The 13,466-nt window shown below is 39.4% G+C and overlaps 1 protein-coding gene across 1 annotated transcript; it reads left to right on the top strand.

Annotated features, from left to right (window-relative positions):
- Positions 1-209: 209 nt before the first annotated feature.
- fam171b (family with sequence similarity 171 member B) lies at positions 210-7,519 on the top strand (the record flags this gene model as incomplete). The annotated part of the gene is made up of 8 exons (XM_083908702.1): positions 210-426; positions 1,649-1,882; positions 3,959-4,051; positions 4,470-4,628; positions 4,724-4,894; positions 5,002-5,118; positions 5,217-5,340; positions 6,187-7,519. The coding sequence occupies 8 exons, from the start codon at positions 210-212 to the stop codon at positions 7,517-7,519; spliced, it is 2,448 nt and encodes an 815-aa protein (XP_083764828.1).
- Between the last annotated feature and the right edge of the window lie 5,947 nt (positions 7,520-13,466).

Raw genomic sequence — 13,466 nt, 5'->3', positions numbered from 1 at the left:
TCGCAGAGACGATCTTCGGGCCACACGCCCCACGCAGCATCAGCACCAGCGCATCCTTTCTTTTCCCGAAGACGCGGTGGAAAAGGATGAGGCCTTCGTGAGGACACAAACAAACAAACCAACAAACAAACAAACAAACACTCGTGGATGTTGTTCTCGTCCCGAGCTCGGTCCTCGTGGTTCGTTATGTCTGTGAGTTTCCTCTCGTCATGGCCGCTACTGAACGCTGCTGCCTGCCGCCGCTGCTGCTCCTTCTCCTGCCGCCGCTGCTTCTGATCTCCTGCCTGGATGAGGCGGTGAGGGCGGCGGAGGGCGGCGGCCTGCCCTCCTCCTCCTCCTCTGCGCCCGGGGACAATGGAGTCCTCGCGGCGGTCACAGAGCCGACCTTCCCGGGACGATTCTCCAGCGCGTCGGCTTTGATAGAAGGTAACAGTTTTGACCGTGTTTGTTTGTGTGTGTCTTTGTGCGTGTATATGTGTGTGTGTGTGTGTGTGTTTCCGCTCCTTGTTCCAGAGAGAATGGAAAAACACCTGCAACACACACACACACATACACACAGAAAACATCAGCAGTGTTGAGCATGTTCATGTCAAAGCAGTCAATATCGATCATTATCACGTTAAATAATAATAAAAAAAACGATAGTTAAAGCTGCAGTTTTGCTCCTCAGTGACGGTTGATTGTGGTTTCAGGAAGAGAAAAGCGACGAAAACACGTGTTTGACACACAAACACGAGGGGAAACATTCTTATGAATCATTTCTGCTTGAGTCATGATTATTATCTCATAATACTGTGATACTTCATCATCATTATGATGCATTATCTCATAATACTGTGATACTTTATCATAATTATGACTTAGTATTAATGTAGTATTATATTATTTTTATTTCTTAAAGATGCAGAAATGGATTTTCACGCTATGGTGTATCTCAAACTCAGTTTTCACAGATTGATAACTTAATTTTTTGTATGTTTGTTTATACTGTATATGTGTATATATATGTATGTTAATATGTATGTATATATACATATATACATGTATGTATGTATGTATATATATATATGTATGTATGTATGTACGTTTGTATATATATGTACGTATGTATGTATGTATGTACATGTTTGTATATATATGTACATATATGTATATGTATATACTGTATGTGTAAACCTTTGTTTTACTGTCACTAGTGTTGCACCAGTTTATTATGATAGGTTTACATACCATAATCTGTATTACATACAACCAGCAATACTCATATTAACTCCCACAACAATGTTCAATCATTAACAACTAAATCGATAATAAAAACAACATGAAAATGGCTGAATATGCATTTGTAAAATACAAATAATATACAATATATAGTTGGCCAAAGAAAGGCGAGAAGAACATGAAGAACTTCCTCTGGAATAATCTGCTCTTGGCTTATCTCTGTTTTTTTTTGGGTTGGGATTATTATGTTCCTGTCCCTGTGCTGTGACTGGGTTATTTTCAGCCAATGCTTGCCTCATCACTTTTTCATGGTGAGAGAAGTGGTCTGCAAACAGATGGAGCACACACACACACACAGACACAGACACTCACACTCACACTGTCTGGAAACATTAACAGATGATTATTAAATCTTCTCTCCCCCCAGATTCCCAGTTTGCTCTGAAAGTCCTGGTGAGGGATCTGGTGACACGCCAGCCGCTGCCGGGCGCGTCGGTGGACGTTTACGTGAACCACACGCTCAGGAGTTCGGTCCGAACGGGGCCTAAAGGCGACGTTCTGCTCTGGGTGACGTACAGTCCAGGCCTCGGTCTGACCCTGCTGGGCAACATGGAAGGCTACGTGCCCAGTCCGCTGCCCTGGAGCACCACCAAACGGCCAAGTGAGTGACATAGAAGCAAGTATTAACTGAGCCATTTAGGACGTTCATTTTAAGTTAACTGGGTCATCGTTTTCAACTATTCAGACTAAAACTCTGCCTGGGAGATTTCAAACTGAACTAAACATTGGGATAAAATGAACCACGGGCATAACTGGAGCAGAATTAAAGGTGCCATATGTAAGAATGTGGCCAAAAACGGTTACTACATTCCAATTCAAAATACCGAGGTCTTTTAGGTTTCGTTTTCTGACGTAACTGGCAACCCTGAGCTGAGACTCTACTGACTGCAATGATTGGTAGACGGCGGTAGGTGGCGCCACATGCCAAAACATGATTTCAAAACATAAACATGATTTGCAGTCTGCAAAATATATTTTTAATGCAAATATTGTTGTCTGTACTGTTGTTGTTGGTGAGTTCAGTTTGTTATATGAACATTATTCCTGAGTCTCTGTGACATATTAGGAGGATTTTATGGCCAGTTTTTATTTAATTTGCAGATTAATTTTACACCAGAAATACTTTTATTTTATTGTGACCTGTATATTGTTCCATTTCAAAACACATCTATTTTGAAATTCTGTCAAATAGTGTCAGAAATATTTGAGTTTGCGGCCCCTGGTCTAAGATGATAGAAAACCAGTGTGCAGTGACATTGACGTGTGATTTTAACCGCCTTATTAGAATGTTTACATACATAAATATTCATCATTTTGCTAATTATTGTACCAATTTCTTCCTATTTCAATTCTCAATAATGATTCTTATATTTTCTCAAGAAAAGTCCTCGTGTGTTGACACTTTGGCAGTAAAAATGGAGTCAGGAGCCATAATAAGTGAGCACTAATTGACAGTTATTGCAGCTTATATATATACACACACACACACACACACATCAAATTAAATTATTCATAGTCATTACATATTAATGCATCTGCCTGCATAATACCAAACATGTCACTCAGGTTTGCTCCCGACCATGTTGTAAGTGTGCGCTCAAATGTAACCGAACCCTTCGGCCTGCAGTCGTTTCCCTTTCATTGATTGCGTCTAAAAGCAGCGCGTGTTTCCGATGAAGAGTCAAGGTGAAAAATATCGCTGCCTCTGCAAAAACTGTCTTTGTCCTGCTCTGAATCACATGCAGAGGGAAGGGGAGGGGAGGGGAGGGGAGGTGAGGGGGGTGGGGTCTCTTTAGCAACCCCGATCTCATGTTGAGGATTAAAAAAAGACCAGGAAAAGAGGGAGGGGGGGGGGGGTTGAGTATCACAGATGATGGTCGTCTGTGCTCCCACATCCTCCTCCTGCTGCTCTGAATCCAGCAGGGAATACACACAGAGAGATGTGGTGTTTTATTGCACAGGCTGGGCCGTGCTGCTGCTGCTGCTGCTGCTCGGACGTGTTTTGTTTTTCATTGAAAAGAGGAGCCTCTCCCTTTTGTGCCACTGAACCCTAAAAAAGAGGTTTTGAGGCAGTGCTGCCACCTGCTGGTTCAAGTGTAGTCCTACACCGTAAACTGCCTTTATCTCTGAATATTGACAGCATTTTTTTTGTTTGTTTGTTTAATTCGACCAAATTTGTCCAGTTTTACTCATCTTTTGCTCATAAAACGTCAATTTATCTATTTCAATTTCAACGTCCTCTGTTGTTGTGGGAATGAGACGGAAATAACACATGTATCTCTGGAAATGAGTAAAAAACTAATAAGGGACAACTACTTGCATCTAAACTCAGACACTAATTATTGCACCTGATGATAAAATCATACTAAATACTAAACAGCGTATTGGAGATTTAGGCTCGTACATCCAGCAGAACCTCAGGAACTCACAGAGGCGCAGTTTGTGAACAGGCAAGGCAGGCAACTGCTTGGGGCCCCCAAGTTGATAGGGGGCCCCCCGACACTCGGAGCCTGAGGGCTGTTTTTACTGAAATGTGCAGTGACCAGCCGCCTCCCCGTCCCCCTTAAAAAACAATGGGCGATTTGCAATGACATCTCAGTGGGAAACCTCCCTAAAGGGGCCCCACCTCACTTTAACTTCACATTTATCGTTCTGCTTGTTTTCTCTATCTCTGCAGTTTTCTCTGCGGTGACGTTGCTGCTGCTTCCTCACAGTCAGGGCAACGTGTGGCTGTTTGACGACTCGGTGTTCATCACCAGGAAGCTCCCTGGTAAGAATGCACAGCTTTCATTTATAAATACTGTACAGGACAAGGCATGTCATGTCTGCTGTCTCTATAGATTAAAACCATGGACCTAATATAAAAATAGCGGTTGTCTTCCGCATTAATCCTGAAGGAAACCAGGAAGTAATGTATTGAAAAGCCACAAGGAGGCGACTCTCAAAAAAATCTCAGTTTAAATGTAACTATATGAGAAGATTAGCTTCTAATGTAAATCAACATTTCCTGGAGAAAGTAATGGTCTTCGTTGCTCGTTTCCTTTTCAACAGAACACAACGTCAATTTGACATATTTTATTCCCACATAGAAGAAGATGTTAAAGTGTGCACAACAATGTGATCACATTCAAATTCCTGCGGGTGACATCACATGACTCATATGAGCTTATTCATGTTTGTTTTCACAGACAGCTCATTACAGCCGAAGGTCAAGTTCCCCAAGAACCTTCTCACCATTTCGGAGAACAACAACATCTCCTCGGTGACCGCTTACCTGACCGTGCCGCAGCACCATCTAGTGAAAGACTGCGCCAACTGCACTCAAGGAATCATCAGCAACAAATCAGGTAGAGAGTTAAGTCATTAAACTTGATTGTCAAATGTCTTTATTTGTCTTTATCTGAGCATTGTCATTAAAAAGCTTTTTTTTTCCCCACGGCAGTGTTCAGGACTGTGGAGCTGAAGGCCGTGGCTGCCGTCAGTGTCCTACTGTACTCGGGTGACGAGGAGCTGCAGGTGCGAGGGCCCATTCAAATCAGCCTGCCGCTGGGACACAACACCCACCTACACGCCTCTGACACTGTACCAGCCTGGGCCTTCAACCCCAACACTGGTAGGACAAATCACTTGATCTCACTTCAGTATGAAACCGGACAAAATAATAATCCCTGTAAATTGAAATACTGACAGATCTTTAACTTAATTTGATTTTCATCGAAGGTGCCTGGGAGAATCAGGGCCTCGGAATTGTGAAGAATGTTGGTGATGAACTGGTTTGGACCTACACCGCTTCACATTTGGGCTACTGGATTGCTGCACCCTTGCCCTCTTCCAATGGTACGATTACATGCAGTAATCATTTCTTTCCTTATGTTATGCAAATGCAGTGTGAAATCTTCCGGTTGCTTCATTTTTCTATTCATTTGACTTTGTAGATTACCTGGGGCATGGAAGCGCAATGGATTTCTTATCATACCACACCTACCTGCTCATAGGAATCCTGGGAGGAACACTGGCCGTCGTCATCGGATGTCTTTCCCTGCTGTTGTGTCACTGCAGGTGAGAAATCTAACAGAGATCTTTAAAAGTGGTCCTTTTTTAAGCTTTTGAGACATATCAAGCTTCATCAGCCTCAACAAGGGCTTTACTGATCCAAACCAAACTGTTCCAAACACGGCGTATGCCACATACTGGACTGTACCAAACTTTTCCAAACTGTATTGCTCAATGGAAAACGGGCATTAGTCTCACTTCAGTATGTCAGAAAGCAGTGCTGTTGATCTTAGGGCCAATTCCAATTCCTATCTTAAGCCTCAATTTTAACCCTCAAGCTCAACCCTTAATCTTAACTGGCCTCAAAACCACGTCACTTAGAAATGGGACACCCCTTAAATGCAGATACGTCTTCAGACTGTAGGGGGCAGAATAACGCGAAAGCTGCGTCCAGTCTGTCAACTCCAAAAAAGAAGGAGAAGAAGAACACATTTACATCAGGATTATTTATTACGATCCGTTTGTCAGTCAAGTTATTAGGTTGTCAGTTAGTTATAAGATGATACTCATACAAATACCACAACCACGGACATATTCAGCTGACAGTTACCACACACCACGACTTATTGAAAAGTAAACGATAGCAAACGGCTGGCTATTGACAAAAGAAAAAATAGATGTTACGCAACAATGACGTAAGTAATCCATTCTGGGTAGCCCTTGCTCCCAAGGGTGGTCTCGGAAAATCTCAATATAGAGGGCGATACAGCCCTTAAACTTGACCCTCAACTTAATTTTTCTGAGAATCGGGACAGCACTTGGACTAGAGGGAGTGCCCATTTTTGAGATTGAGGGTTAAGCAAGGAACTGGAATTCACCCTTACAGTCCAATTCTGTTTCCCCTTCTTGCAGTGGTTCTCATCAGGAACACAGGAGGAGGAGGAGGAGGAGGAGGAGAGAGTGCTTTTCCAAACTCACAGTTATGAAAAAAGACCAGACCACGTCCACCCACATGGAGGAGGGCTTGCTGTTCCAGTCTGCTGAAAACAGTCTCGCTTCCTGCAGCGTCCAGTGTGAACCGCTGTCCACGCCGCGGCACAAAGCCAACTACAACATCTACGTGGAAGAGCCGGGAAGTCGCGCCGCGGCTCCTCTTTACGAGAACATCTCTTCAGATCGCATCAAAGGCCTCCAGCCGCCGCCTCACTACATTAACAATGACGAGGTTGCGCGTATTCGGGATAAGGCGGAGCAGAACCGGGCCAACATGAACACTGACAACTTCTTTCAGGATAAGCTGGTTAATATCTATAACCAACCATTGGCCATTATTCAGGCTCCAGAGCTTTTCAGTGCTCAGGAGCAGCAACTGTCAGGCTGCAAGTCTGCCACTTTCCCACGCAACGGAGTGGAGTATGATGCTCACTCGGAGCCGGCGAGTAAAGACAGCTACACCCAGACATTACCCAAAGCCCCTCACCACCACTCCCAAGGTGGAAGCGGCACGCAGCAAACCAACCAAGACGAACCGCAGCCTCTTGAGACTCCTCCCCAAGGACAAGGTGTAAACTCGGGTGTGTGGGGACGCTACAGTAACCTCTTGGAATCCTCCGTCTCTGTGCCCGGGACTTTGAATGAGGCGGCCGGCATGCAGGCCTTCAGCGGCGGACACGTGCCCGGCGAGCTGCAGGGGATTTCGGAGCGCACGCTGCTGGAGCTGACTCGGGGAAAGTCCTCGTCGTCTCACTCCAGGGCCTGGTTCGTCTCTTTGGAAGGGAAGCCGGCTGCAAAGGTTCGCCATTCCATCATTGAACTCCAGAGCTGCCACCGCCCGCCGAGCAGCAACGACACCAGCCTGGACTCCGGGGTGGACATGAACGAGCCTCTGCAAAGCATCCGCGAGACGGAGCGCGACAGGCCGTCGATCAGGGCCGCCTTGCATCACCACAGCCGCGGGGGCAGATACGGCGAGGAACAGGACCTGAGCAGTAGCGAGAGCGGCACCACGGCTACCTGCACGCCCGAGGACCCTTCGCTGAGGAACATTTTAGATGGAAGCAGTGGGGCTATTCCCAATATTCCCGAGGAGCGAGACGGGATGGACACGTCCAGCGCACAGGAGGACAGCGAGTCTAGAGGCACGCCACCTCCACGGCGCCTGAGGAAGGTGAGGGAGAAGGGGAAGACTGATAAGAGGAGTGCAAAGCACGTCCGAGAGGGGAGACCTCTGACCAAGAGAAGTTAGAGCATGGTTCGTGGTCGTGTACATCCAGAAAAGCATTGTAATTTTCACTTAAATGTCCCATTCAACCCATATTGATCTTCGTCACATGGTGTCATAAGTGCTGAGCAACGGAAAATTTGTTCTTCTGCCAAATTACGTAGGCATTGTTTTTGTTCAACGTTTGTGCAACTTTGCCAAAGAATGCATAAGCTAGCTTCGGTAGCCGTTGTTGAACTCGTTTTGTGCACCGCGTTTTTTTTTTCCCTCGCCGTCCCAAATCTGAAGATCACCAGCGAGATTCTTCACAGCGACACGTCCACGTGAACACGTCGTCACAAAGTCCCCAGTTTTGCAGGATGTACGCAGATACAGGTCAACCTGTAGTGCACTTATCCTCACCATAATGCCTGCTAGAAACAAAATAAGGTACAGACATTTTCCTGCTTTGTAGCGCTGACATTGTTTTGATCATCCTTTCAAAAAAAAGACAATTGTAATTTGTGACATAAATCGGATTTTAGTAGAATAATTTAGCTTCAACTGCCTGTGAATTGACTCCAAGCTCTGGACACTGATGGATGGAGTAAAACACTGTTGTACACTGTAAAGCTAAGCTGCCGTTTTTATTACACCTGATATTCAAGGTTTTCATTTCTTTAAGAATGCATGATATTAAATGTTTGCTCTTGTGTACCAAACTAATTTGCAGTTTGTCACCATTAACATACGAATGAATGGTTAATTTATGTTATTCTTTTCAAATGTAGGGGGTGAGTGCGTCCTGTTAATTGTAGTTTAATCAGCATTACATAATTAAAATTATGTAAAAAAAAAAAAAAAAACTAAATTCAAATTTTCACCACAACAAAACGAGTGTAACTCCACTATCCACTGTAAAATCCTATGTGCTATGTTTTTCATTAAAACGCGACACATCAACAGTCGGTGCCTTGTAGATTCGCTTTTACCACCAGTTTCCCCTGAAATGCTGATGTTAAAATTCTATTTACTTGCTGATCAGGTTGACTATGAAATGCATTTTGATATCAAGATAATATACGATTATGAACTGAAGGAAGAATTGTGGTTTTTAAAGCATATTTAAAAAAATAACGGCACATAACATTACGCTTTAGCAGCACGGACGGGAACGCGAGTTAAAAAGAAGTTTATTACGCTCACATCCTATATAGCATATTATCTTTATTTGATGATATATTATTTTAAAATTTTATCCGTTCAGTGTCATGACATTACCATGAAGCTGAGCTGTACTTGTGTTTGGTCTTGTACTTGTGTACTTTTAGCTAACTAGCTAAAAGCGTTAGCTAATGCTAGCATTAGCATTTACCACCATTCTGTAAAATACAATGCTGCTGGTCTTCTTAGCTGTAGACTTTGACTCAAATATTGAACATTTTAAGTCGGTGTGTAAATATTACACCAACATATTACACCATTGCTTACTTGTATTAAAGTCGAGGGGGACATGACGATGATGAAACGCTTTCTTTAGCAATATTTAACAAATAAAACAAGTCTGCAGCAACAACATAGCATATTTAGTCTTCCTTGGTGGTACTAATGTAAAGCTTTCTATTAATTAACTTTGTCATATGTAAGCCTTGATTCTGTAGCCACATTCACACCACATTTTACATTTTTTTTTATAAAATTTAAATAAAATATACGTATATAGTCCAGCAACATCGTTTGTATTATGTGAAAACTGTCATTTAAAAAAAAAACTTGGTTCAAGTGTTCAGTCTAATTAATCATTCAGTACGTTAACAAACGGATGCACAATCTTCTCCTATTCAATTGTTTATTCCAATTTCAGCAGCACTTGAAGATTTTTTTGAAAAGCAAATTAACCTGACTGCCACCGTCATTTCTTCGTATACTGAATACTTTGTATTGATTTTGATGTGTTTCTATGGTGTGGTCCTCTCCTTTCCAGACACTGAAACATTTGGGTTTGTTTCTTTTGAGCTCCTTGTGTTTACCCTCCAATGTAAATGTAGTGTTATTAGTCTTTTTGTGCGATCATTTAATAAAACTACTTTATACCAGTTCACGTTTGATTCTGAAAAACCTATTCCGCAGTGAGTTTTTCTTTTCCCAAAATGGAGATTATATGTTGTACATAAAGGACAGTTGAATTATGTGATTAAAATTTGCTTAAAAAATTATCATATTTTAAACGACATAGTATAGTCTTTTTTGTCAAATTTTGGACCAAATTTTTTTCTCCAAAAATGGTCACATTTAGCAGACATAGTATAGTATAACGTACTACATAGTATAGTATGACGTTTATGGCAAGTTTTGGACCAAAAAAACGTTTTTCAAAAATATGGTCAGATTTTGGACGACAGTATAGTATGTCGTTTTTGTAAATTTTTGGACCAAACTTTTTTTCTCCAAAAATGGTCACATTTAGCAGACATAGTATAGTATAACGTACTACATAGTATAGTATGACGTTTATGGCAAGTTTTGGACCAAAAAAACGTTTTTCAAAAATATGGTCAGATTTTGGACGACAGTATAGTATGTCGTTTTTGTCAATTTTTGGACCAAATTTTTTTCTCCAAAAATGGTCACATTTAGCAGACATAGTATAGTATAACGTACTGCATAGTATAGTATGTCGTTTTTGTCAATTTTTGGACCAATTTTTTTTCTCCAAAAATGGTCACATTTAGCAGACATAGTATAGTATAACGTACTGCATAGTATAGTATGTCGTTTTTGTCAATTTTTGGACCAATTTTTTTTTTTCAAAAATATGGTCAAATTTTGGACGACATAGTATAGTATGTCGTTTTTGTCAAATTTTGGACCAAATTTTTTTCTCCAAAAATGGTCACATTTTGCAGACATAGTATAGTACAACATACTACATAGTATAGTATGACGTTTTGTCAAGTTTTGGACCAAAAAAAAGTTTTTCAAAAAAATGGTCAGATTTTGGACGACATAGTATAGTATGTCGTTTTTGTCAATTGACCAAAAAAACGTTTTTCAAAAAAATGGTCAGATTTTGGACGACATAGTATAGTATGTCGTTTTTGTCAATTTTTTGGACAAAATTTTTTTCTACAAAAATGGTCACATTTAGCAGACATAGTAAAGTATAACGTACTACATAGTATAGTATGACGTTTATGGCAAGTTTGGGACCAAAAAAACGTTTTTCAAAAAAATGGTCAGATTTTGGACGACATAGTATAGTATGTCGTTTTTGTCAAATTTTGGACCAAATTTTTTTCTCCAAAAATGGTCACATTTTGCAGACATAGTATAGTATAACATACTACATAGTATAGTATGACGTTTTGTCAAGTTTTGGACCAAAAAAAAGTTTTTCAAAAAAATGGTCAGATTTTGGACGACATAGTATAGTTTGTCGTTTTTGTCAATTTTTGGACCAAACTTTTTTTCTCCAAAAATGGTCACATTTTGCAGACATAGTATAGTATAACGTACTACATAGTATAGTATGACGTTTTTGTCAAGTTTTGGACCAAAAAAAGTTTTTCAAAAAAATGGTCAGATTTTGGACGACATAGTATAGTATGTCATTTTTGTCAAATTTTGGACCAATTTTTTTTCTCCAAAAATGGTCACATTTAGGAGACATAGTATAGTATGTCGTTTTTGTCAAATTTTGGACCAAATTTTTTTCTCCAAAAATGGTCACATTTTGCAGACATAGTATAGTATAACATACTACATAGTATAGTATGACGTTTTGTCAAGTTTTGGACCAAAAAAAAGTTTTTCAAAAAAATGGTCAGATTTTGGACGACATAGTATAGTATGTCGTTTTTGTCAATTGACCAAAAAAACGTTTTTCAAAAAAATTGTCAGATTTTGGACGACATAGTATAGTATGTCGTTTTTGTCAAATTTTGGACCAAATTTTTTTCTCCAAAAATGGTCACATTTTGCAGACATAGTATAGTATAACGTACTACATAGTATAGTATGACGTTTTTGGCAAGTTTTGGACCAAAAAAACGTTTTTCAAAAATATGGTCAGATTTTGGACGACATAGAAGAGTATGTCGTTTTTTTCAATTTTTGGACCAATTTTTTTTCTCCAAAAATGGTCACATTTAGGAGACATAGTATAGTATGTCGTTTTTGTCAAATTTTGGACCAAAGTTTTTTCTCCAAAAATGGTCACATTTTGCAGACATAGTATAGTATAACATACTACATAGTATAGTATGACGTTTTGTCAAGTTTTGGACCAAAAAAAAGTTTTTCAAAAAATGGTCAGATTTTGGACGACATAGTATAGTATGTCGTTTTTGTCAATTGACCAAAAAAACGTTTTTCAAAAAAATTGTCAGATTTTGGACGACATAGTATAGTATGTCGTTTTTGTCAAATTTTGGACCAAATTTTTTTCTCCAAAAATGGTCACATTTTGCAGACATAGTATAGTATAACGTACTACATAGTATAGTATGACGTTTTTGGCAAGTTTTGGACCAAAAAAAACGTTTTTCAAAAATATGGTCAGATTTTGGACGACATAGAAGAGTATGTCGTTTTTTTCAATTTTTGGACCAAATTTTTTTCTCCAAAAATGGCCACATTTAGCAGACATAGTATAGTATAACGTACTACATAGTATAGTATGACGTTTTTGTCAAGTTTTGGACCAAAAAAACGTTTTTTAAAAAAATGGTCAGATTTTGGACGACATAGTATAGTATGTCGTTTTTGTCAATTTTTGGACCAAATTTTTTTCTCCAAAAATGGTCAAATTTAGCAGACATAGTATAGTATAACGTACTACATAGTATAGTATGACGTTTATGGCAAGTTTTGGACCAAAAAAACGTTTTTCAAAAATATGGTCAGATTTTGGACGACATAGTATAGTATGTCGTTTTTGTCAAATTTTGGACCAAATTTTTTTCTCCAAAAATGGTCACATTTTGCAGACATAGTATAGTATAACGTACTACATAGTATAGTATGACGTTTATGGCAAGTTTTGGACCAAAAACACGTTTTTCAAAAAAATGGTCAGATTTTGGACGACATAGTATAGTATGTCGTTTTTGTCAATTTTTGGACCAAATTTTTTTCTCCAAAAATGGTCACATTTAGCAGACATAGTATAGTATAACGTACTACATAGTATAGTATGACGTTTTTGTCAAGTTTTGGACCAAAAAAACGTTTTTCAAAAAAATGGTCAGATTTTGGACGACATAGTATAGTATGTCGTTTTTGTCAATTTTTTGGACCAAATTTTTTTCTCCAAAAATGGTCACATTTAGCAGACATAGTAAAGTATAACGTACTACATAGTATAGTATGACGTTTATGGCAAGTTTTGGACCAAAAACACGTTTTTCAAAAAAATGGTCAGATTTTGGACGACATAGTATAGTATGTCGTTTTTGTCAATTTTTGGACCAAATTTTTTTCTCCAAAAATGGTCACATTTAGCAGACATAGTATAGTATAACGTACTACATAGTATAGTATGACGTTTTTGTCAAGTTTTGGAGCAAAAAAACGTTTTTCAAAAAAATGGTCAGATTTTGGACGACATAGTATAGTATGTCGTTTTTGTCAATTTTTGGACCAAATTTTTTTCTCCAAAAATGGTCACATTTAGCAGACATAGTATAGTATAACGTACTACATAGTATAGTATGACGTTTTTGTCAAGTTTTGGACCAAAAAAACGTTTTTCAAAAAAATGGTCAGATTTTGGACGACATAGTATGGTATGTCGTTTTTGTCAATTTTTTGGACAAAATTTTTTTCTCCAAAAATGGTCACATTTAGCAGACATAGTAAAGTATAACGTACTACATAGTATAGTATGACGTTTATGGCAAGTTTTGGACCAAAAACACGTTTTTCAAAAAAATGGTCAGATTTTGGACGACATAGTATGGTATGTCGTTTTTGTCAATTTTTGGACCAAATT

Source organism: Microchirus variegatus, assembly GCF_963457635.1.
Source record: "Microchirus variegatus genome assembly, chromosome: 22".
Lineage (NCBI taxonomy): Eukaryota > Metazoa > Chordata > Actinopteri > Pleuronectiformes > Soleidae > Microchirus > Microchirus variegatus.
This window is presented reverse-complemented; position numbering and strand designations above follow the sequence as displayed.